We start from the raw sequence: 26,684 nt of genomic DNA on the forward strand, positions 1-26,684 counted from the left end.
CTGGTGTTGTGATCTTTCCAGAGGCAGTTGGCAAGCTGCTTCTTTCAATTGTGCATGTTTTCAAACCAAATATTAATACTAATGCAGATTGCTGTCCTTTAATATAAATAATGGGAAGCAACTGGACAGTGGACTTTCAGCTGTTCCGTTACTGGCTTTGTAACGAGAATTGCTTGCCCATACAACGAACTTGAATGAGACATACATACACTGTACTGCTCCCATAATAAAAGTTTATTGCACTCTGTGCAGGTACATTGCATTAGTATCCAGACGCAAAAAGAAGCTTAGTGGATGCAGCAATAAAAATATGATAAGGGAAAACTATAACTCCAATTAAATTGAGGTGAAGTCAACAAAACATGACAGTAAATATTGATCACCATACCACTAAACAGATCTATGCTGTCAAATCAAATTCAAACTAAATCAAAGCAGCCTATACGATAGTTTCCGGTGAAATTAAACATTTTATGTGTGGTTAAAAATAGTTAAATTGTGCATGATGAACACAAATAGCAACATCACCACCTGGAAAAACAGGTGTTCAGATAAACAGGATCGCGATGATGGACTGTGTGAAGCAGCAGTAGCACAATGAAAACATTGCAGAATTTTTGAAGTGTGGAAACTTCACATTTTCGTACTTATGGAGCAATGAACACGAGAAGAGCTCCCCAGCAAAAGTAACCAGTTAGTACAGAGCATCTTCAAACCTTAGATGTCAATACAAATAAATGGACAGGAATATTGCAATAAATACTCGCTTATAGATCTCAATGGCAGCAGCTAATCCACAGCATTCCCATATGAGAGAACTGGGCCACAGTATGAAATGCCCAGCCTCAGATAAAAAACATTTTCTTCTCCATCAGCTTTGCTATCTTAACAGCATCATCGAGAATAGATGTTGGCAGCATGGAACCACTGGAGCTGCTCCCAGAATCAGAGGAGTCAGTGCGAGCGTCTACATAGCACTTGGCCCGCTTTGTAGCATGGTGGGCATAGTAGACTGGTGTGGGAATGGACACCGAGCGAGAGCAGCGGGCATACGTGTGACAGAGACCATAGGTGAGCTTCTGAAGCGTGTCGGCTTTGAAATTGTTGTCATCCCAGAGCACATAGTAGTGGGCAGGGCGGCTGGTGCCTTGGATACCAAAGTGTGAGCAAAGAAAAAAGTCGAAGTCAACGGGGTGCGTGACAACCGTGTCAACGACAGTGCCTGGAGGCACATTGCCATGCTTTCCACTGCCTTCACTCCTATTCCTTGGCATGAAGCGAGTCTGATGTCTCTTCTGCACAGTGAGAAAGGTGATGCCAGGCTCATAGCCGGACTCCAGCTCTGTGCATGCGGCTCGCAAGGCAGCAAGTTCAAACTGCTGGACATGGCTAAACTGCCCCTCGCTGACTCCATCTCGATAGAAGATGATCTTTTCGGGCTTGACTTTGCTGTTGATTTGGTAAAAGCTTAGAAGAAGGTCCTTTGCAATGGTTTTCATGTCTTCAATGATTTCAATGCGTGCTTTTGCTACTGTGTTCTGCTTTTGGATGCGAAAAGTGGCAATGTAGCGGAATGCATGAGGGTCCACACTTGCAACAACAGCTGCAATGGAAGGCTTGTTCATTTCTGTTGGTGCTGGGTGAGTAACATCAGCGCCCATTATAATGACCGGGCGGCAGAAAACAATGGTCTTTACTTCGTTTGGAATTGTGTTGTTGATACCACCCAACTTTGCATTGACCTTCTGCAGGATGTTGACAATTGTTGCACGGTTGCATCTTTTTGTGATACTTTGGTCTGTTACACACTGTGTCACAATGCCAAGGTCAGTTTCGGCAACATTTTTTAGTGGACTGTAGAAGGGTGAACTTCTGCCACCGCCACCAAGGATAACAAAAACTATCTGAAGGTCTGGAAATTGTCTTTTCTGCTCAGAGAGCACCCACTTAGGATCGACATTGGGGTTGGAGTAAGTGATTTTTGCAGGTTCTTTCACAGTCATACCTAGCTGGCTGCCATACTGCCTCATCATGGACACAAAATTGTCAATTGCATGTTCAGGACAGAAGCGAGGGTTGCAAGTGGCCACTATAGTCCAGTCAGTCATACTGGCAGCTTTGATAAACTGCTTGTCCTGGAGCTCCCATGCGCCATTGGTAGGATGAGCCAGCTGTTGATCTTTGTAGACTACATCAGGTGCAGGCAGCACTCTGGCTGAAAGCGCCACCGGCTTCTCACTCATGCGGATGCCAAAGTGATCCAAGTAAGGCTTGTTTGCAGCAATGCAGCCTTTGACATCCTCTTCAATGTTTCGAAACCTCTCAGATGGAGGCACAGCTGCCTTTCTAACAACCATGCTGGTTTGGTTCTCATCCAGCTTGCGTTTGCAATGTTGGCCGGGAATCACCTCGCAAACTTCCACGGGAATGTAGTTTTTCTTGGAACCAACTTCAATACATGGAAGGTTTGGATAACGAAGTGGCCGGTACTTCTGAGCAAAGTACTGAGCAACGGTCATGGGAGGATCCCCAAAAGTGAGCCGACTTGCTGGAGCGGCAGTCAACTTTTCAATCACATACTTGCGGCGATAAGGCAAGTGGGTTGCATGCACTTTCAGCTTTTTCAGCTTTTTGTTCAGCTTGACGATCTGGACATCCTGCAGTTTGACAATTTGATTCATGTCCAAGTCACCTCTCCGGTCACCTAATATCTTGCCCATAAGACCCACTAGGGGCCCGGACTCAAAGAAAGCAGTTACCATTGTGTTGACATTCACAAAAGGTTTCCACTGTCCAGGTCGAAGGCTAGTCTGAAAGCCATGCCAGAGCTCAAGGCCACCACCAAGAGAAGCATTGCCTCGAGGTTGCCTGAAGAGAGACCTGCCCACAACTGCAAGATGTGTAGATGGACCATACCGCAGGATAATTTCCAAAGCCTGCACTACCGCTTTTGGAACTTCAGGTGTCTTCGAATGACCATTGTAAAGCTGTTGCATAAGACTTAGGTCTAACTGTGCTGCAAACTGTATCTTAACCACAAACTCGTCTGGCTTTAAGCTACCTTCTTCCTGCATAATGACAGTGAATGATTGCCTTTCAAAGCCAAGGGCACTTCTGGTATACATGTTCTTCTGGCCATCAAATGCAGGCAAGTTGCCTTTTAAATGCTTGGCATGTTGCTTCACCAGAAGCCCAAAAACACGACGCTTGCAATCCTTTGATATCACAGACTGCACACTCCCCCCTTGTTTGCGAATGCCTATGTCTACATCATAGTGGTACATGTTGCCTGTAGGCAGCACTACTTCAAAATGATTTGCAACTACATCAATGCGACGTCCAGCCGTCCCATAATCAGGACGACGGGGGAATTGCGAGTTGACAGCAGGCAGCACAACACGCAAGCCAGCTAGTTCCAGAGCACATGTAGCAGTGCTTCCATCTGGTGGTCGGTTTCCACTGGATCTCGGCATGTCAGGTGGAGTAGGCGGAGGTGTTTCAGGCGTCGCATACTCTGAAAAGATTGTTAGAAAATGTCAGAAGATATTAAGCAGTCTGCACTGCCCATTCTAAGAACAAAAGAAATTCTTATTAAAAACTTAAAAAAAAAGATAGCAAGGCACCAATGAAATGCAGCCATAATGAAATGGAAAATTGTCATCCACTTGTCTGCAGCACAAAACTCAAAATTATACCTTTCATGAACCTTCCTCCACTTCTGCAGAACTGATGTGCCAAAAACTTGCAAAATTTACTAATCACCTTTTGTACTCACTTATCATCATCATCAGCCTAGTTACGCCCACTGCAGGGCAAAGGCCTCTCCCATACTTCTCCAACTACCCCGGTCATGTACTAATTGTGGCCATGTTGTCCCTGCAAACGTCTTAATGTCATCTGCCCACCTAACTTTCTGCCGCACCCTACTACGCTTCCCTTCTCTTGGAATTCAGTCCGTAGCTCTTAGTGACCATCGGTTATCTTCCCTCCTCATTACATGTCCGGCCCATGCCCATTTCTTTTTCTTGATTTCAACTAAGATGTCGTTTACCCGCGTTTGTTGCCTCACCCAATCTGCTCTTTTCTTATCCCTTAACGTTACACCCATCATTCTTCTTTCCATAGCTCGTTGCGTTGTTCTCAATTTCAGCAGAACCCTTTTCGTAAGCCTCCAGGTTTCTGCCCCATATGTGAGTACTGGTAACACACAGCTGTTGTACACTTTCCTTTTGAGGGATAGTGGCAACCTACTGTTCATGATTTGAGAATGCCTGCCAAACGCACCCCAACCCATTCTTATTCTTCTGGTTATTTCAGTCTCATGATCCGGATCCGTGGTCACTACCTGCCCTAAGTAGATGTATTCCCTTACCACTTCCAGTGTTTCGCTACCTATCGTAAACTGCTGTTCTCTTCCGAGACTGTTAAACAGTACTTTAGTTTTCTGCAGATTAATTTTCAGACCCACCCTTCTGCTTTGCCTCTCCAGGTCAGTGAGCATGCATTGCAATTGGTCTCCCGAGTTACTAAGCAAGGCAATATCATCAGCGAATCGCAAGTTGCTAAGGTATTCTCCATCAACTTTTATCCCCAATTCTTCCCACTCCAGGCCTCTGAATACCTCCTGTAAACATGCTGTGAATAGCATTGGAGATATCGTATCTCCCTGTCTGACGCCTTTCTTTATAGGGATTTTGTTGCTTTCTTTGTGGAGGACTACGGTGGCTGTGGAGCCGCTATAGATATATTCCAGTATTTTTACATATGGCTCATCTACACCCTGATTCCGTAATGCCTCCATGACTGCTGAGGTTTCGACTGAATCAAACGCTTTCTCGTAATCAATGAAAGCTATATATAAGGGTTGGTTATATTCTGCACATTTCTCTATCACTACTCACTTATACGGTATCACAAATTCAAAAGTCACCTCAGTCCTCAGTTAGTGAACGTTTCAGATTTCTAATTCAGAAAGGAAAATTTTTTTACATGATTTCTTTCACGAGAGAGAGAGAGAGAGAGAGAGAGAGAGAGAGAGAGAGAGAGAGAGAGAGAGAGAGAGTTTTGTGCTATGCAATTGCTCACACACACTCGAGAGAGCTTTGGAGCAATCAGTGCACTATCGCGAGTAATATGTCGGGAACACAAGAGTATGTTCCAGGTACCCTCAAACTCCACTGTGGCAATATGTGGCAGGTGCTGTTGAAAACAGGGAAGGTAGGTATTGGTATTAACTGGTTGCCGATAATGATTATGACCCCTGTCCTCTAAAATCATCCCTCAACCTCCGCCATCCTTGTCTACGCTCCCACTTGCCTCTTCATTGGCAGTGGCAAATGTCACAGCCACTCTAGCCATTATTACTGCCATCTACCAATGAGATCATACTCAGGGTGTCTACCAAGTTGACATTTCCAAATTCCCTGAGTTTTCCATGTTTTCCCTGAGTTCCTTTGCAAAATTCCCTGAGTGATGCAAAACTATGTTTTATATCAAGACGGGCTGAAACCATATCGCTCGATGCTGTCACTCTCTAGTAAGCATATGAAAAAAATTAAAGAAGACAACTTAATGAAATTTGAATACTAAGGAGTAGTGTTTATGCTATTCAAAAAAGGAATAGAAGGGAGGGGTTAGTAAAATGTACAGCAAATAAAAAACCTTCGAAAAAAATCGCAAATCGAGTCGGACATTCTCAAATACAAATAAAAAGGAGATGCATACAGAAGCAAATATTGTCAAATATGAGCTATTTCTATCAAGTGATAGCAAGCTCAGTGGTATGAGGCCCGAACATTGTCACAATTGAGATTCTCTCTCAACAGCTCGTAAGTCAACCTAAACTGTCCTGACATACTCTCAGCCCGCGAACGACGCCTCAGTGTTGTTCACTGCTTTAAAGAGTTTATTTTGGTTTGGATGAGGGACACCCGCATGTCAGCTGGTGGCCAACACTGTTTTCTGAGCTCAAAACGGCGGCAGCACGCTTCCTTTCCCGTTCATTCCCCAATGCGTAGGTCCTTTCTGTTCTTGTCCGCCTTCCGCCTCTCATTCGCCACAGGGACCATTTGAAGCATCTTCTTGGCCAGTTTCAAAGTCCACGTCCGATTTTTCGAACTCCCCAGGGGCCGCGAGAACTTCCGAAAATCGGCCGGTTGGAAAAATAAATGCATGTCATTTACTGCCCTTAAGGGCTCAATCCGCGACAGGCACATTCGAAAACGCTCTGCAGGCATGTTAGTACACGTATTAGGCATATTGGTGCTTGTACTGTGACAGGAAATACCGGGTGCACGCGTGTATAATTAAGGAATGCATACTGTGTCCCGTGGCAACAGCCCCTTCCCACGCTTGTTATGCTTCACTGCAATACTTTTGCATGTGCTCCACCAAGTAATTTTCTGTACAGAGGCGAGGCTGACTTTCGGTAACCGGCATTATGCAACGCACCGTGCTTTCCAAGCTTCTAAACCAATTGCGAGGACCACAAAGGCGGAGTCCGTACCATTGCTGACAGCAGCAAATTCTTTCAATAAAGAACGCTGCACTCAACGGCAAGAAGCTTCATAGCGAACGTCGAAGCAGCTAGGCCTAGCGTTGCTGCAGTGGGGCTACGGCTGCCAGCGGATCATCGTGTGAGAGCGGCGGTTCGAAGCGGCGAGGTCATCATAATGGCAGTAGTCGTGGCTTTGAATAATGCCGTTTTGGACCTGTGGTCTCGGCAAAACGTCTCGAAAATTGGACGGCGAAGAGTTCTTGCGTCTGAAATTTCAGACGTTCTGATACATTGACTCTATGGGGTACATGGTGGTGCCGCGAAGCCGTCCAAATTATCGGGAATCCGGAAAGTCGGTCGTTGACTGTACACTGGCAACTCCTCCAGCCGACGACAGGGCGTCAAAGCCTAATCATTACGATTGCTGTCTGTTACTCGAGCCAGCGTTACCGCGACTTTCAACCCTTTCAATAAACTTACAGCTAATTTTCCCTGATAGAGGCACAAATTTACTGAGTTTTCCCTGAGTTTTTCCAGACTACTCAAAATCCCTGAGAATTCCCGGTTTTCCCGGTTGGTAGAAACCCTGATACTCACATTCTATAAACTCAGCATTTTTAAGCCGTAAGCCTATATGCCCCTCTTCTCACTCAGTTCTCATGTTCCCTTTCCATATTGCTTGTCCTAGTACAGTGCTATCCAATTGTGCTTAATTGTGCTACTTAAGAACTCTCCAATGACGTGTGGAGGTGTTGGCATGCAAGGTTCTGATACAGATATGGTCATACACACTATAATACAAAGACAAAAAAAAATGTTGCAGTCTATGTCCTTATGCACTTCCTCCAAATGTGCAACAATGGCTAGCTTTGTGTAATTCTGCAATACGTAGGCTCTCTGCTGCTCGGTCATCCTGAGGGCCATGCTTGTGGTGCCAGTATTAGATTTCGAATATGGTTTCACTAAATGTACTGCATTAGTCACACATGTTTTGATCGAACTGGCATGATAAAAGGTTATGTACGCTTGTACAATCATTGCGAGATGCTGTACTCACTCATTTTAGGGCACTAGATTTCTGTAAACAATTTTTTACGAGCTACCAATTCTAGCAGAATAAAACGAACCAACATTCCTCTTAGACATAAGAGACTAATGCATGATGGGGACAAACTGAACATCTGTATGATTGGAAATTAAATGATTGAACATAAAGTCATCGAAAGTGTCATGCTCCAACACACTGTCAGTGGCATATTTTTATAGGTGTAAATCAAGCCTGAGAACAGAAAAAGGTGTGCATTTTAAAAATTTATTGCATCAGTTTCATTTGTTTAACCTTTTCTTTAAGAAAAACTAAAATTTAAAAGCTAGCTAGTATGCCTAACTTCTCGTCATGAGGGTTGCCCCACTGTTAAAGCAAGGTTCGATATTTTTCATAATACTGTCGCACGCAATTTCTTGTGCTCTTGAAAAAAACACACTGTTCACACCATCACACATAAGACGAACACGGTGAAAAATTGGGAAAAAATAAGCTTCTTACGACACCAGAAAATACAGCAATCTAGCAGGTTTCGAATGTTGTGGTAGCGGTTGTATAGAAAATGATGGCTGATCCCTCCTTCACAGGTATCAGTAGAACACGAAAGTGAACCTTGACATCATACCTTGCTAGTGAAGCGGCGCACTGACACGGACACAGTGTCCGTGTGTGTGCGCTGCTTCACCAGCAAGGTATAATAATTAATCACCAACTATCCCAACTTTCCACATTACTGAATCTTGACAGTTTTCATAGAAATTCAATAAAGACGAGGGCAATAAACGCAATGAAGGCAATAATATGCGCAATAACACATACGACAGGACTGGCGCTACTTCCAAGTGGCATTTATGTCAAGCAATCATCTATTTATGCACAGTGCATCATGTACATCATGCATTCATCATCATGCGTATACGGTTGTATGGTCAATCAGTTCACGTGCCTAGATACCTAGAAAGAAACGTCACTTCTCTTTCTTCTCCTGCAAAGCCAAAGACAGACAGCTGACACACTTGTCACCTGCCTTCCTTATAAAATACGCTTCAACTATTTCCCATTGTTTTTGTGTATTCTTTACTCAAGAAAGTTCTGTCGCCGAACATAGTGTACATGCATACTTCTTGCAGTGTTCAGCCAAGAGACTACCGTATCCTTTTCTAATGTCATTGTGCTGTCTGGCTCTGTCGTTGAAGTACTGGCTAGTTTGTCTTATATACAGGGTGTCTACCAAGTTGACATTTCGAAATTCCTAGAGTTTTCCAGGTTTTCCCCGAGTACCTTTGCAAGATCGTTGAGTGACGCAGAACTTTGCTTTATGTCAAGATAGGCTGACAACATGTCGCCTGATGCTGTCACTCTCTAGTAAGCATGTTAAAAAATGAAAAAAAAAAAAAAAAAAACCAACCTCAATCCAGTTTGAATACTAAGCAATATTTATACCAAAAGAAAACAGAAGGGAGGGGTTAGTAAAATGCACAGCAAATAAAACGTCCTAAAGAAAATCGTAAATCCCATCGCAAATAGAGTCGAACATCCTCAAATACAAATAAAAAGGAGATGCATACTGAAGCACATATTTTTGAATATTAGCAATATCTATAAACTGATAGAAAACTCATTGGTATTAGGCCTGAACTTTGTCACAACTTCAAGTGAGACTTTTACAACAGCTGGTAAGTCAACCTCAACTATTCCGACATACTCTAGGACCACGCACAACACCTCAGTGTTGCGTTTCACTGATTTAAAGAGTTTATTGCAGTTTGGATGAGGGACACCTGCCATATCGGCGTCAGCCAACACTTTTCTTTTTGAGCTCAGGCTCCTCTAAAGAAGTGGTGGCATGCTTCCTTTCCCATTCATTCCTCAATGCGTCGGTCCCGTTTGTTCTCATCGTCCTTCCATCATGTGTTCGCCCCACGGACCATTTGAAGCATCCTCTTGGTCAGCTGTACAGTCAACATCTGATTTTATGGACTCCCTAGGGACCGCGAAAACATCCGAAAATTCGAGCAGCTCGAAAAAATGAATGCATGTCTTTTACTGCCCTTAAGGGTGCAAATCGCCACAGGCATGCCCAAGAAAGCACTGAAGGCCAGCCAATACACTTATTAGGCATATTGGTGCTGGTACTGCGACAGGAGATGGCAGGTGCACGCGTGTATAATTAAGGAATACAAACTTTGTTCCATGACAATTACCCCTTCCCATGCTTGTTATGCTTCACTGCAAATACATTCGCACATGCTTCGCAGCGTAACAATGCTTTATTGAGGCGTAGCTGACTTTCGGAAACCGGCATTATGCGATGCGCCGTGTTTTCCGAGCTTTGAAGGTAATCGTGAGGACTACAAAGGCGGTGTCAGTGCCATTGCCGACAGCGGCGAAATGTTTCAATGAAAACCGTAATACCAAATGGCACGAAGCTTAATAGCGAATGTCGAAGCAGTTAGGCCTAGCATTGCCGCAGTGGTGGCTACGGCTGCCAGCGGATTTACGTGCGAGAGCGCCGGTTAGAGGCAGATAGGCAATCAAAATGGTGGCAATGGCGGCTTTGATTTAATGTCACTTCAGACCTGTGGTCACGGCAAAATGTCCGGAAAATCCGACGGCGAAGGGTTCTTGCATCCGAAATTTCAGACGTTCTTATACACTGACCCGATGGGGTACGTGGTGGTACCGCGAAGCTGTCCGAATTATCGGGTGTCGCATAAAGTGTCGTTGACTGCGCACTGCCAACTCCTCCAGCCGAGAACACGGTCTCAGAAGACCTATTCCTTACGATCCCTCTCTGTTACGCGAGCCAGCATTACCGCGACTTTCGTTCCCTCTCAATAAAATTACAGCTAACTTTCCGATAGAAGCACAGATTCCCTGGGTATTTCCAGACTACTCAAAGTCCCTGAGAATTCCCGGTTTTCCTGGTTGGTAGATACTCTGATCAGGTTTTCTGGCAGCACCACAAATCCTCCTTTATCTGCTTGGAGAACGGCCAGTTTTTTTTTGTCCTTCAGGCATGTCACCATCCTCTTAAGTGGAGGTCGGGATGCCGTCCCACCCGTCCCACAACTGGCATTCTTCAGGATGCAGTCCACAGTTTCATTGATGACTCGTTCACGCTGACTTTCTTGTGCTTTATCATGTACATTTCTTGCTAGAGCCAAAAGCTGCTGTCCGCTGAGGTTCACCTCGAAACTGTATTTCGGGCCTTTCTCATATCTTGCTTACGGTGCCAGGAAGACTAGGGTCTCCAAGATGGTGACCGTGTTCGCTTCACATCTTGCCGGCTGCATATGTAACGTGAGGTAACTTCTACATTGCCATATGAACTCTGTAGTCTGTCCTGCTAACTTGTAACTCAGATTTTTCGTGTCTTTGTTAGGGTTTTTACCGCCTTGAATTAACACTTTCAGCCAGTCATGCCTTTGTTTGGGTAAAAACCCGAACAAAGACACGGTCGCCATCTTAAGAGACGTGTTCCTGACACTGTAAGCAAGATCCTCGAGAAAGGCCAGAGTTGCAGTTTCACACTGGGAGAACTTGTTCAATTGTTTCATCAACATTCAGTTCGACATACAACACCGCGCGGTCGACGTCTGCAAAGTCTTCAAATGTAATGGTGGCAGAAATCGGCACATCGCAGCCTTGCAGATCATCAATGACGTCCGTATTTGAGCTCGTTGACAGTCACCGGTTTGTGTTTCATGCTACTGCTCTCAACCCTACTTTCACCAAACTGCCTACCTCACCGTATGCACCTCTACTTAACGAGTTTCCGGAGATTACTACACTGTGTCCAATGGATAAAACTCCTAAACACACTGTAGCCTATTGTTACCGCAGGCCCGCCCGTACACTGCCGCCCCCGCTGACTTGGTCCTGATAAACTTTGAGTTGCCCGCAATGAATTCGAGCATATGTTGCAACTAAACGTCATTCAGCCATCATCAAGCTTGGGGTCGTTAGCACTACACATGGTGCCCAAGAACAATGACTGGCGGCTCTGTGGTGATTTTAGCGCACTGAATGCAGTCACTGTTCCAGACTGATACCTGCCTTTTAATAAATAAATGCCTTTTTAATCGGCACAATATATTCGAAAATTGACCTTGTGAAAGCTTTTCACCAGATCCCTGTTGGGCCTGCCGACCTTCCAAAAACTGCTATAACTACCCATGTTTGACCTTGAGTATTTACGCATGCCTTTCAGATTGCGCAATGCAGCTCAAACCTTTCAGCATTTTATAGATGAAGTCACCAGAGGCTTACCATTTTGTTTTGCCTACATAGATGATCTTCTCGTAGCCAACAGAGACGCTGAAACCTACAAAGCACATCTACGTCGGCTTTTCCCTCTACTTCGCGATTACGATTTCGTCATCAATGTTGACAAATGTCAGTTTCGGGTTCCGGAGATGGATTTTCTCGGACATTACATCACGAATCATGGCACCACTCCACTGCCTGACAAGGCTCAGGCAATCATCGACTACCTGCCACCAAAGTCCCCATGTAGCTTGTGAAGTTTCCAGACTCAAATTTTTATCACCCTTTCGCTCCCGCATGCTCTAAGTTGGTGCAGCCTCTTGAAGCACTCCTTTACATTTCGAAGGCTGAGTCTACTGCACTTCCTTGAGACACGGTCATTGATCAAGCTTTGCCACCGTTAAGACCAAACCTGCACAAGCAGTCCTCCTGCATTACCCTTCACAGTCTGCTCCCACTAGCCTTATGGTGGACGCTTCTTCAGAAGCTATGGGAGCTGCTCTTCATGGTGCATGGGCCCCCATCTCCTTTTCCCGTAAGTTTGCGACACTGAACGCTGATACAGTACTTTCAGACGGGAGCTCCTTGCGGCCTACCTTGCAGTGAAGCATTTCAGGTACTTCCTTAAAGAGCGACAATTTACAATTCTTACTGACTTGTCTTGGCTTTATGTTCCTGCAGTGCCACCCATACTCCTAGAGAGCTCCAGCATCTTGCTTTTATTGCTGAATTCATGACAGACATAGAGTACGTCAAAGGCAGCCTTAACAGGGCAGTGGATGCTCTCAGTTGTATTACCATCAATGCCATGCCAAGTCCTATCCACCTTTCCTTGTTTTCACTAGTGGTGGCTCAAGCAACAGACGATAAACTTCCAATCTTCTACATTCCTCCGCTTGGAGCAAGTCAACTTTCCGGACCACGACGTCACACTCTGGTGCGACATTTCACCTAACAGTACCTGCATTCATGTTCCTGCTCTTCTTCATCATGCCGTTTTTGATACACTGCACTCAATTTGCCATCCAGGCGTACCTGCCACAGAACACCTTATCACTGAACTTTATATTTCGCCATGCATACATGCTGATATACACGATTGGGTCTGCACTTGTACGACATGTCAACGTATCAAGGTGCAAAAACCAAGCCTCCCTTCATTGGGCAAATTCCCTTTCTCCAATGCATGTTTCGACCCCATTCATTTGGACATTGTTGGCCCTTTGCCACCATGCCGTGGTTATACGTATTTGCTTACGTGAAATTGATCGGTGCACACGGTGGCCTGAAGCGGATCCAATGCCTGACATAACAGCGAAGACAGTCGCTCATATTTTTCTGTCTACATGGATTAGCCATTTTGGTGTGGCATCAACGGTGACCGCTGATTGAGGCAGACAGTTTGAGTCTGCACTTTTCACATCTGTATCCCTTCTGGTATGTGCGCGCATCCACACAATTGCTTACCATCCTGCATCCAGCGGCATTGTCATGAGGCTACATCGACACTTGAAAGCTGCACTTTCCACTCAGCAACATGTGGAGGATTGGTTATCACACCTTCCAATCGTGATGCTCGGCCTTCGGTCAACACTCCGACCAGAACTCGCCTGCTCTGTAGCCCAGATGGTTTACGGCTGCACCTTCCGTTTACCTGGCGACTTCGTCAACCCCGTATCTATGCCCACCATTTCAGATTCATCTTCTTTTATCCAGCGTCTACGCATTTTCATGCACAACCTGTGTCCGTCACCAACCTCTGCTCACATGAAAAGGCACATTTTCCTACCCTTAAACCTACAAACATTCGCACATGCTTTGGTCCGTGCTGACATGCCTCATCGTTCCCTTCAGCCATGCTACGACATCCTTTCCCCATCATCAAACATTCTGAACATCATTTCACAATCCTGCACAATGGGAATGAAACATGGTTGCTATCACAAGGATCAAACCGGCTCCTATAATGAACACCTCTGTCTGACCACCTCTTCAAGTGATCACAGCCACTTGTCCGCAGGGGGGTGCCCACCTGTGGCAAACTTTTCTTCTTCTTCTGGCATGTCGCTCGTTTTAGACATGAGCGAGTAGTGGGGTACAGTTTAAGAGATGAGAAAGAGGAGTTAGAAACAATGAAGTACATCAAGTGAAAGGACGTACACATAAAACCCCTGTGCTCTTAACTGTGCTTGGTGGTTCCACAAAACCATATGCGGAAACTACGTTGTCACCTCAGCAACCAAATGCCTACATCGCCTATAACAAGCTATACCGCGTTCCGAGCCTCCGCTGCGCTGAGACTACCGAAACACTCGCTGTCGGCGCACTTGGTCACAATGCAGTATGTCACTTCACCGCTCCTAGATGGTGGCACCATCCTTGTCAAGAGAGCATATTTTACGCATTCGTGCTTACGTCACATCTGTTACAGAAAGTTGATGATGGACCCCAGCATGAAACACTTTCGTGTTAAAAATGGGAACAATGACCACAACTTTTCACAGCTCAATAGGAGCATGTAAACCAAGTTTCATAGCACCTTTGCACTAATATATATTTTCACCCTTACCACTTGTTTCCTAACCAAACCCTAGCCCCGCTATCTTACACGACTGCTATCCGCGTTTATATCCAACAGACGCATGTAAAACGTGCGGACAGGGAGCAACGCTGCGACACATGCTCTGGGAGTGTGCCGGCAACAACGGTAATCAAACCAGCTCCGTTCGCGACGCGTCCATAATCGCGGCCGTTGCCAGAGTAGGAGAAGGCTCAAGCTCACTTCTTCCCGACGCCGCCCCGGATGCGGGAGCCGCCGGGGACCTTCTCCGTAGGCATCGCCGCCAGTGGGAGGCGGCTATCAGAAGTTCAGAGCTGGCAGACCAGCTCTGGGCCGTCCGGCAAGCCGAAGATGCCGCTCGAGTCCAAGGACTTCGAGCCGTCACCCGAGGCCACCACAGCAAGAACTGCCGGACTATTCTTTATTAAAGTTTCTTCTTCTTCTTCTAGTTTATCAGTAGGCTTCATGGTTTCCAAATTGCCCTTGGCAAGGAGACTATCCATTGCACTGGCTCAAGGGCTACGGCATTCTGCTTCTCAGCACACGCTCACACGTTTTAACACTTGCGGTTCAGTGGTCTATGTAGGAATCTTAAGGCTTTACAAAAAATATATAACATGGAGAAAACCAGAAAAACAAATGCTAATACAAACCCTAGAAATCTGAGTGGCAGCTACACTAATTTCACAACATTGTCAATTTGGTGCAGCTATAAACATAATCAATACTATTTCGCAAATGTCCATGCATTGCATCAAGCTGAGGAGAGGCCTCTGTGCGGTATCCTTGGAACATACTACGGTAATGCCTCATTAACTCAAAGTAGAAAAACCGGAAAAGATTTCGAGATGGGCAGATTTCCGTGATAAGCAAAGTTGCTGAACTGAAGTGAAAAGTCGAGTTCCTTTAAAAAAATACACCACAATCAATGCTTTTAAACAAGAGCTTCTAAAGTGGCTCTTCGTAAAGGTTCCAAAGAAAAAATAAAAACAGACCAGAGATATCAACCAGCTCTGTTTAGCAGCACTTCCATCTTATACTGCGTTAGGCTGGTCTGCTTCGCGGTAGCACATGGACCTAGAAAGCCATCCTTGAGCTGCTGCACTCAACTTTATTTTGCAGCAAGCAAAGGACGTTGCTTGTTGCGGCACCTCTCAAGGTCCTTTGTCATCGTTGCCATCGTCTTCATTGTCTCGTCCATTTGCAGGCATCCCAGCAGTTTTGGAGTAACTTGCATAGCGAATACTCGTGAAAGCTTATGTTGCTTTCTGTAGCACCATTCCCAGCAAGTTTCATTACTTCTTGGCAGAGTTGCTCTCAACCAGTGAATTTTGTCTCCACCTCTGGAAAACTGGTGGCACAAGAAAATCCCACGTGCACAAAGCAGCTGGTGATAGCTGCTGAACGAACTTGCTGCCAAGCGCTGCAGAAGAGATCGACTGCTCCCAGCAAGTCAACTTTATATCCTTTACTGTTTTTGTGTGATAATAAAGTTCACTGAAGCAAGCTCTTTCTGTCGAGCTTGCGGGCAACTTCAATCACACCTTGGCCCATCAGTTGCAGCACAGATGTCATGTTGGCCGGCAGAAACTCAACTGTAACTGCCTCCAAGTTATATATCTTGCTGTGGCCTGGGAAATTGTCCACAATGAATAGGACTTTCCTACTTATCTTTGCCATCTTGCTATCAACAGAGCGGACGTATTGTTTGCCGATTTGTTGACTCGATAGATGACGCCGTTTGGCAGTCTTACATTTCGAAACCACCTAGGTTTGGGTGCTTTGCTGATGATGAGAAGAGGTGACTTCATCGCCTGTTGCACAGGCTCTGAAATAAACTGTAACTCTTGTCCATTCACTGCTTTGCACTTGAGCATGCTTGTCCCTTCAGTGTGAAAGTGCGGCTCGGCAACATCATATAAAATAGAGCTGCCTCATCAAGGTTGAAAATGTCTTTGTTGGCATAATTCTTTTGCAGCTTGTCGAGCCGACTGTTGCGGCAGTTGTCTGCAGCGACTACGTCGACACTGCCACTTTCACCATGTACAGGCATTGACACCACATTCTGCTTCTTAAAATGGTCAAACCAGCCATTGCTGCAGCAGGAACCTGTATAGCCCATTTGCAAGGCCAGAGTGTCTGCCTTCATCATCAATGCTGTGGCGATTGAAAAGTTGGCTGTTCTCGCATTTTGCAGCCACACCATGAGCGCTGCTTCAACTTCTGGAAACTTCACGAGCCTCGAACCAACTTTTGCTGGCTAGAGAAGCTTTGCTGAAATCCATCAAGCACCTTCTGCTTGTTTTTCACCACCTTCAAGGCAAATCACCTGGACTTGCCATGAATCTGGATAAGTGCCACTTTGCGTATGAAGAGCTCCTGTTCCTGGGCCATGTCATCCGAAAGTCTGACATCCGTACCAACCCGCAGAAGACAGATGACATCGCTATGTTCCTGTGGCCCTTCGACAAGAAGGCGATGCAATTTCTTGGCCTGTGTGCCTATTACAGCTGCTTCGTCAGACTTTTCACGCACTGCTGAGCCAATGACCTATCTCGCGAAATCTGACATTGACTTCATGTGGAAAACACAGCAAGTCGAAGCCCTTCAAGAGCTGAAGCGATGCCTGCAGTCACCGCTGGTACTTACAAACTCTGATGAAGACCCCGAGAAGGAAAATCCACACCAACGAGCCTTGACGCCATGCTAGTTCAAACGAAGGACCAAGTTGAAAGTACCTAGCTTATGCTAGCCGGTCATTGTTGAAAGCAAAGCGAATTATTCTGCAATAGGGAGGCACTACAAAGTCGTATGCAACCACCAAGCCTTGTGTTGGGGCTGGCAATTTTAAGGGACCATTTAGGTCGCCTAGCACAGTGGAGTCAGAGACTCGAGGAATTCAACATCGCTGTGGTCTATCTGGATTGAAGTACTCTGATGCTCTGTGCGACTTGCGGCCCTCTCGACCTGCCCCAGCAAGACAAACAGGACGATGCCGCCTACCTGGAAATAAATGTAGACATCGCTGCACAACAATGAGCAGACCCGCAGTTACGAAGCCCAGTGCAGTACTATGAAGGCAAGACTGATAGGCTCCCTAGGGCATTTAAATGCAGATTGTGTTTGTTTTCGCTGCAGAACAATAGACAAACACAGCACAATGCGGGAGCACCAGTCACAGACGCCACCTACAGCAAAAAATTTACAGCGGCCAGGGGTGCAGTGTGTGTTCGTCCGCTTCACTGCATTGTAGAAGCATGATATTGTGTGTCTGCCAGACTGCGTGCATTAACTTTATGCCGACCGTTCGCCACAAGTGCTTCATGTTGAAGGGCATCTACACCATCTAGTCTGGATCAAGCTCAAACAATTATTTTCACCGTTCAACTGTTGCCAAAGCACAGCTAGACCTGCATTGTTACATCAACTGCGTGGAGCTCCTGGAAAAAAAAAGTGCTTGTGCGAAAAAAATGCACATCTGCATTGAGCTTTTTTGTGCCTGCATTAACTCTGCGCATTTGAATGTCTCTAAGGCAAAATATTTTCGATACAGTAATTTTCCACCGAAATAATCACAGGGATGGAAGCGGCCAAGGAAACATTAGAGCAGCTCTTGGACCAGCAAATTTGGCAATTTGGAGCACGTTTGCGGCATGAATTGTCCGTTTTGGAGCAGTAAATATGCACTTTGGAGCAGCTTAGTAAAAGTCAATATGAGCGAAATACAGACATATAAAGAAAAGGTATTCCGTATTTGACTTTGTAGAAGATTTGGGTTACAGCAGGCCGGTTCTGCGGAAGCCCGCAAAGTGAGCACAATGCATGGCAGGGAGAAATTCTCATCCACCGAACTGTAGCATGAAGCTACGAGTTTATCAAGAACCACAACTAAATTACATTCCGAATGTGCCATATCAATGTGGCCAAGGAAAAAAAAAAAAAAAAAAAAAAAAAAAAAAAAAAAAAAAAAAAAAAAAAAAAAAAAAAAAAAAAAGAACCGAAGTTTTCCGTGAACAGTGCCCACTCTATGTTGATAAGCTTGTGTTAATTGCTAGTCAAATTTTCTTTTTTCATTGTGAACAAGCAACTAATATTCAATTTTAATGAACTAACATTTATTACCTTACTTATTCAATACGGCATCAATGAAAGGTTATGGAATACGTTGATAAATTACCAATAACAGCCTATATAGCGACTTAGGTCTTGTAGGGTCCCTTTTTCCGACAAAAAGAAAACAAGAAGCAGCCTGCAAATAAAAAAAAATAGAAGTAAACGTGACACGTCCTCGCACCAGTAATATAAGTGGTCTCACACATAAGCATCGTCATTAGTGCATCGTGTATATTACGAACATGCATTGGGCCATGGTCTTGTAATGGTTCGGAATACAAGGTCGCGCTACTTTGCATTTGATAGGGACGGAAAATTCGCACCAAAAACTGCCAACACAGTGAGAAAAAAGTGTGGCTGCTCATTCCCAGTGCCCTTATTTCACGAGATTCGCGTAAAGACTGATGCAATCTTTGGGGTGCAGAAGCATCGTCATGGTCACAGCAGTTTCTGTTACGGCTAAACCCCATTAGCGCGATTTTGTGCGCGACAGCGACGAGCGACGGGTTCGCGCGACGGATCGGGCCGTCGCTTGAACAGATCGCTCGGTCTTGTCGCGCGATCGCTCGGTTTTGCAAATCTAGAATTCGTCGCTCGTCGCCCGGAAGTGCTATGAGCGACTAGCCAATAGCGCAAAGCCGGAACTGGATGTACATAACTCCAGTACTTCCGATTGTCGCACGGAACGAGCAAACGATTGAATTTTTACACGTGCAAGGATAAGAACCTACTGCAAGACTTTCAGGAATAGTTATGCTGCTTCTTACAGTAAAATACATCAACTTAAGTTAATAAAGCACGCATCACGCTAGTTTCGGCGCCTATATTGCTGCCCTCATACCGGCAACACTGGGGAGACGTCGCTCGAAGTCATCGCTCGCATGGGGTGCAACTTGTAGGCGACGAGCGAACGCGACAGCCATCTCCATTGCGTCGCTTGTCGCTGTCGCGTGCAAGATCGCTTGCATGGGGTTTATACTTTAATCCATTTCGTGGGCTTGCTTTCTTCACGAATCCTAGGTTTTAAATGCTGTTATCGGTCATTTCTCAACATCATCCACAACTTTTTCCTTGACATCTCATAGAGTAGGAAAGTTTATGAATCTAATGAAATTATTATGGTCATTGCATGTTTGCCAGTATTTGCCATGGCGCTTGTCCAGCAAAATCTCCACAATATTTTTGAAAACAATAAAGGGATAAAAATACTCACAGGCTTTCCGGCCGGCACTGCCGACCAATATTTTGAATTACTTAGATTAATCAAGCTTATTCGCGGTTATGCCACAGGCACCATAAAGCCATAAGAAGGCAATGGATATTTTGTTCGCTGAACAAGGTTTATTAAAATTTTTCGGACTCAATCTGCACAAGTCGCATCGTGAACACTGCTGCCCCTAATGCAATTCTGGAGGGTTGCGGTTTCGCCGAACGTTTAATTAAGACCACAATTTGGCTGCTAAGGTTGACTAAATACAATACTTTACATCCTTGGCTTGGTTTCTGTGGCACCAAGAGCTTAATTTTCTGTGGTGTGGCCAGGCAGAAAATAATGTACCATGAGAGGAAATTTGAGTGATGATTGCGGTTGCCAGTGGATATTTGTGACCACGAAGTTCCATGAAAGCAAGCAGGCCATTTGTTGGTATGCCGCACTATCATCCTGGTGACCGGACGTGGTGCACATGTGAAATAAATTTAGAATGTCACATGCACAGCGTTCACCCATTAACCAATGCAGATGTACCAATAGGGCGCAATATCAAGTGCTAAAATGTATAACGAAAGTGAGGAGCTACACGCTGAGCAGACTGCACGATCTTGTTCATTCAGCGCAGCTTTGCTTCCCGAGTGCCCCATGAAATGAGCGCCAGTTCAAATCATATTTAGCTGGTCAGCATATACACAAATGCGTAACACTTTTATAAAACATTCATAATGCATTGTATAGCATCAAAAGGTTTTTATTTTATTGTGGCCTAGTTACAGTTATGCCACAAAACACACCCACACTTCAAAAATGCAGACGCTGTAGCGGATTTCTCAGGCTTGGGTTGCAGGGCTAAGCACTAGCCAATGCATGCCTATGGCTTTGTGGTTGCCACTGAACACGCAGATCCTGCTAAATTTGGCAATTTGATTTGAAATTAGCGTTTTTGCGCAGGCTGGCACAGCACTTTCATCCCTGTAATCATTAGCCTCCGGCCAGTTCTTGTTTTGTTATCTTTGCGGTAATGAAATGAGTTCAATTGTGGCTTAAGTGAAGGTAAGCATGAACATTTATGCTAACTTGATGCTTAAAAATAAAATACAAGTCAGCAGGAGGTCATGTTCACCCTCGGGAGTCTGTAGAGATAGGGTGTTTATTGATCTTATGTGTGTCACACTGAATTTATATTTCACACCTGGTGTGCTGGAAGGCTGAGATTTAATTCTCATCTCCGTATACAGCACCTGTTTTTACAATATGTGTGTGTCAATGCAAAATGAACAGATCATTCACCCAACTTTTTTGTTATCCTGCATGTGACACACATGCATAAAGGTGTGCTATTCTTCAAGTGCACGTGTGTGGAAAGTGTTTAGTTGTGTTAAATAGCAGGGTTTAAGTTTAACGTCGAGAAGCTGAAAAGTGGACTATGAAAGATGCCTTAGTGCAGGCATCCGTATTTATTTTCACCACCTGGTGTCTTGACTGCACATCCCAAACACTGTGGACGAGAATATTTTTGCATTAAATCTCTCGGAACGTTGCCACCATGGTCAGGAGTCGAACCCATGGCCTCGTGCTAAGCAGCGCAATGCTATGTCACCCAGTGGACAGCAATGCTATGCCACCCAGTAGTAAATGTCTGACTTAGACGGAGGGAAAGTGTTTTCTGTGTGTTATTCCGCGTTGCCTATGTTATTTCGCACTGTCTAAGTCAAGGATGTATTACCAGCTCGCCCAACAAACCGCCCTTCTAAGTAAATGTGACATGAAAGCAACAAGTTCGAATACGAGTGTTGATACAACTCGCTTTCAGTTAACCTTTCTTCTTTACTGCATCTATAAGTGTCCAAGCATTATATTTCTGCTTTCTGTTGCCAACATGGACAGAGTGAAAAGCTACTGCTATGTTATTTGAGACTATACTATACATTATTTGAGACTACAGTTATTGAACTGCAAGATCCTCCGACCAATCGGCACACCGGACTGAGGTCGTGCTGGATGGCACTACATAATCGCAGCAGCACCATGCACAACCTAAGAGTGCCTAGATGGCGAGTCGAAAGCCATTCTATGCACGCTGATGAACTTCTGGACTTATTTTTCTGTACTACTTGCACTTTTGTTTTTCAACTTTTGTGTTCTGTTTGCAGCATTGAGACAATGCTAATTTTTAAGTGGGGGGGGGGGGGGGGCACTGACACTTGTTTATCTTTTTCTGGCGACTGCTTTTCACTAGCTAACAAATGTCGAACTTCAGTGCTCAGCACAGGACTGCCGAATCTGAACATTGGGGATTCTTGTAGCATATTCTTCTGTTGTCTGTGTTGTTGCTGAACATTTTGTAACCTGACTGCATGTGTAACATAAATAGTGCTGGACATTCCATGAATCAGATTTATAATAACCGATGCATCTGACCTGCAGATCAGATTTCAGAGTCTGCTCACAGCTATCATTGTTCCGGGTGTTACTTGTTCTTAAGGAGAACCATTTCCGAGAAACTGCATCTATAAAGACCAAACGGAGCATGCGTGACAGCCCTGCAAGTCACTTGAAGGCAAACTAACTACGTGTAACAATCTTTATCCAAAAACCGGAGCTCTTCTCTCGTCAAGATAATAGATGCCACACTCACACAGTTATTTCGACCAAGTTTGCAGATGTGAAAAGCTTCTATAATTTCCCTTGCCTTTCTAGTCTTAGCTTTCCCAATTATTGAAATGTTGCTGAAAAGGGGGGGGGTGCAACCACATTGTTTACAATGTATCAGTAGATTGCCGCCCGTGCCTATGGAAAGTAACTTGGTCTAGACAAATGTGTGAGCGCGCCATCTGTGTTCTTGACAAACGAGCTCCCGTTTCTAGATAAAGGATGTCTTAGATTGGCTTCAAGTGACTTGCACTTCTGTCACGCATGCTCTGTTTGGTCTTTGTGGATGCTGTTTCCCAGAAATAAAGTCAGCTGTTAGTCCGGCACCCTTCTTGTTCCTTTCTGTGTGATGCCTCCAATGTTTCCTGGTTTCGTTTCCACTTGCTTGCATACCTTTACCAAGTTGCTCGTTTTGCTGGGCACAGGTTCGAGCAATAAACAACTCTGTGACTTGCGTTGTGCTGCTGTGGTTGTTTGCCATCACTACAACGTGACAATAGCAACCACCTTTTGCACTTGAAAATACTGCTGGAATGGCCGTTTTCTGCAGGTATTGAACTATGCAACAATGAGACAAGTCTATGCTAATGGTGCCTTGGCAACAGCTAGCTTCCTCAAAGATGACGGTAATCTTGCTTTATTTTTTTTTTCTCTTTAGAAACCGGAGCCATGCAACAGTGCCAAGTGTAATATTGAGCGATACGGACCTTAAAATACAATCTTTTGCAATAATTCTGCAAGAACAGAGCAGCAGTGAGCACACAATCTTTTTTTGCGTGCATTTAAGAGAAAAATGCACAAGCACTGACAGTGTTCAACCTAAAGCAACAGCCGAGGAAAAGTGGCAGTGCAGCACTGCAGTCCTGGGACAATCAAGGGTGCAAGCAGCACAGTCTGCTCGGTCACAGTTGGCAAAACTGCGACGAAAACTGGCGACGTCTGGCCTTAAATGTTTACAAGCCACACCATGTTGATGTCAACGTCACAAGGTGCTGCACACTGCGGTTAACTGCCCTCACATGCTTCAAATTGAATTTAAATATGTTTCAAGCTACGCACTATACTATTGTGTAGGTGTCTCTGTGTTTAAAGATATAGACCTTGCAAGTTATTTCGACTTCTAAATTTTGTGTCAGTATTCCTTTTAAGAAGTACTGACATGATGTCTTCATTTTTTTAATTGAAGCAACTGCTTTATACTTACACCTCTAAACCCCAGCAAGAGTACAGGCAAGCCTTAAAGAGCCCTGAATAACTTAGTAGCTTTTCTAAAGTCAGTTTCAGCGCTAAAGCTGGTCACGTGGGAGCAGGATGGTACAATATTTTGACACTTGCTACAGCACACTTCGTTATGTGCTATGTGGCGACACTGACCCTCACAATGAGTAGCAGCATAGCAGGCACTTGAGCGAGTTACTGCGAGTGTAAAATGTCGCAATTTCCTGCTCGCATGTGACCACCTTCTGTGTCGCATCACAACAAAGTAGAAACAAAACCAGAACTGGCCATAGAAGAGCTATCTTATCAAGTCATTTAGGGAGCTCGGAGGCTTTTCAGAACTTCTTCTATAGTTTAGGAGTCTAGGACCTTCACTTTATGCAAAAATTTATTAATAAATATCACAACGGTATGTAGGAGTCTAGGACCTTCACTTTATGCAAAAATTTATTAAAAGATATCACACCGGTATGCCAGAAGTATCGAAATTTTCAAAAGTGCAGGAATTCTACCACAAATATCTCGCACATGGAAGGATGACACTGAGAAAGTGTGGAAAACACTCGTAAGGTATATTGACTTGGTACTATGCTGCTTACAGAATGCCAGATATGGCGTCATTGACACGACACATCTTGATGCAGAGGAAAAGTGGCATACATGTAGCGACAAGTATGGCATGATGGTGTTGCTCGTGATAAACAAGATTGTTGCGAGTGTTTCTGGCTGTGCTTGCCTATGGCAGCTGCAGCGATTGCATGAATGGAGCGAGCTATTGTGTCATGACATGACGCATGCACGTTCAGGGTACCAAACCAAAACTGGTTTGCACAAACAAGTATTACAGTAAATTGCTTAGGGGAGTTGCCTGAAAGTATTGCTTGTCAGTAATGTGTGATGTCGCGACTCTTAGAATGTGAACTTGGGCCGCTTGGTACAAGTTGAAGGTAAAAAGGGCAACTGCAAGGGACAGGGTGAACAGCTGACTACTATCAACTGGTTTTTATTGTGCACGCAGGAATGCATGAAGGTGCATGAAATTTCAAAGAGGGAGAGGCACAGAAAACAAATTGAACTGCAAGTAAAGGAACAAGACATTAAAAACAAAATGGTCCATCGTCAACTTGAAAGAAACAAATTTCTTGGAGAAGAGCAACACTGACAATGCGCTAATGCACGTGTCGGCTTTCCTGTCAATGCAGAAAGCCTCAGATCTCAGGTGCACACAGGTGCCGGTAACGCTTTAGTATTTGGCGTATTTGGCTTTGGTAATTGGCATGCTCTGCAATGCAGTCGTTGACACACCAGCCAGTTTGGCCAATGAAGCAACGACCACACCTGAGAAGGGGATTTCACATACAACATTATGGTATCAGCCAACAAATTACAAATTCCTGGAGCATGAATCTTTGAATGGTCCTTACTTGCACGGGGTGGTGTGCGTGACAGATCTGCTGTCTCTTGTGGTTGCGGCCTGTTGCTTTGCAAACGACCTCTGCCCCGGTTCCCATCACCTCTGCCTCTTCCGCGGCCTCTTCCTCGGCCTCGAAATCCTTCTGCTTGCATTGCTCACCTTGACAAAGGGAATTACAATCGTAAGTGAACAAACCTGAAAAGCGACAGCCACATTTTGGCATTAGTAGGGAGTTTTATAAATAGTGCACCCAAGCGTCTGAATACCCAAAGACCCATGCCTTGTTTGCGTTCACTTGCATATATATTTGTGTTTTTTTTTTGTACGTCCGGCAGCCAAAGTTTGAGTCGCCAAACTTTGGCTGCGCAAAAGGTAAAACTTCCGAATGGCCATTACATTAATGCCGTTGTCATAAGGCTCAATTCGGATAGATATTGAGCTTAATCCAGATCGAAATTCTCTACCGCAATTCGCTTCCTCCTGCAGCTCGCGAAAAGGAGCCAATAGCGATCGAGAAATTCGATTGCAATTGCGATCGAAAGTGCGCCGTGTGACAGTAGTACCATTACATCACACCGCGAAATGGACGGGAACTGCGTAATAAGAAACTGCTCTTCCAAATGCGCTTTAGTAGCGTTAACAATTTGCTTATGACTCAAATTAATGCACACAATAAAGAAAACGCTTCGCGACTATGAGTGGGTCAAACATTACGGGCGCCAATAATGAAAAAGTGCGTGACAACACGGAAGGTAGAGCACAATTTTCAAGACGTCCACCTACGTTTTCATTGTAGTCTATATGCAAATGCAACGACATCGTGAGACTACATAACAGTGAAACTTGACGCGGCAAGTCACTGCAAATGCTGATGTAACCTCTCACCGCGAGCCGAGTGTTTGCGAACACGAACATTTCAACTTTTCACACTGTGCTGCCTTTAACCAACAAAGATGTCACTTCCCGAATACGGGTTTCACCCGGAGCACTTTCGGTCGCGATTCGCTCCTTTGTGCAAGCTGCGGAAGGAGCTAATCGCAGTGGTGAAGTTAAGATTCGGATTGAACTCCATCGTGATCGAAAGTGACCGTGTGACATCGGTATAAAATTGGAATGAGGTGTCAGCACTGTACCTAAAGGCACACCGGTAAAAATGAAGCAATACCGCAGTGATTGCGATAGTTAACTATCAATGGTGCTTGCACTAGTTAGTGTTAACGCCATTTGGACGTCCCAACTGGTCCCAACAGGGTTGACCCCGGTTGAGCAATAGTATAGTTTCGGAGTGCTACGACAGCTGGAATGCTACTGAGCGGAGGCGGCGGTTCGCAGGCCGAAATACGGAATTTCTGATTGTGACAATTTAAATGTGGAGAGGGCGTTCAAATTTTGTGCAGTGGTGAAAATCAAGCGCTGCGTTATGGCATAAAACGTCCGTAAAAGGCGAAAAAAAAAAAGAAAAACCAACAGCATTATTAGCGCAGCGAATTCTAGCAATGCCTACAACACAGTGCTGGGCTGAATTAACGGACAAATCCAAAGTTTCACGGACGGACTTACCAAATAAAAACGCTCCTTGTCAACACAGCAAAACACATAAGGAAGCAGTCAACACTGCTGTGCTCACCCACTGTGAACTGACAGGCTGACAGGCAGCTCATAGAATGAAGTGGGCAGCTGACCACACACAGAATCTGCTACATG

General features: G+C 44.9%; 1 protein-coding gene across 3 annotated transcripts; it reads right to left on the reverse strand.

Annotated features, from left to right (window-relative positions):
• Positions 1-216: 216 nt before the first annotated feature.
• On the reverse strand, positions 217-26,684 carry LOC126521399 (protein argonaute-2-like). 3 transcript variants are annotated; one of them, XM_050170090.3, is made up of 3 exons: positions 26,541-26,684; positions 24,991-25,139; positions 217-3,514 (listed from the first exon to the last, which is right to left on the reverse strand). In XM_050170090.3, exons 2-3 carry the CDS (start codon positions 25,130-25,132, stop codon positions 846-848), a joined length of 2,811 nt encoding a protein of 936 aa, XP_050026047.1. In that variant the 5' UTR covers positions 25,133-25,139; positions 26,541-26,684; the 3' UTR covers positions 217-845. The 3 variants fall into 3 exon arrangements, with proteins under 3 accessions (XP_050026047.1, XP_050026046.1, XP_054921923.1); XM_050170089.3 differs by having other exon boundaries at positions 26,608-26,627; XM_055065948.2 differs by lacking the exon at positions 26,541-26,684 and adding an exon at positions 26,114-26,530.

Source organism: Dermacentor andersoni, chromosome 6, assembly GCF_023375885.2.
Source record: "Dermacentor andersoni chromosome 6, qqDerAnde1_hic_scaffold, whole genome shotgun sequence".
Lineage (NCBI taxonomy): Eukaryota > Metazoa > Arthropoda > Arachnida > Ixodida > Ixodidae > Dermacentor > Dermacentor andersoni.

What these genes read in the sequence shown, in the direction of transcription:
- LOC126521399 (XM_050170090.3), bottom strand. Translation starts at nt 25,132, where the DNA reads ATGCAAGCAGAAGGATTTCGAGGCCGAGGAAGAGGCCGCGGAAGAGGC. An exon ending in ACGCACACCACCCCGTGCAA is followed by an intron (nt 3,515 to 24,990) that starts GTAAGGACCATT and finishes CAATCTTTTCAG; the next exon opens with AGTATGCGACGCCTGAAACA.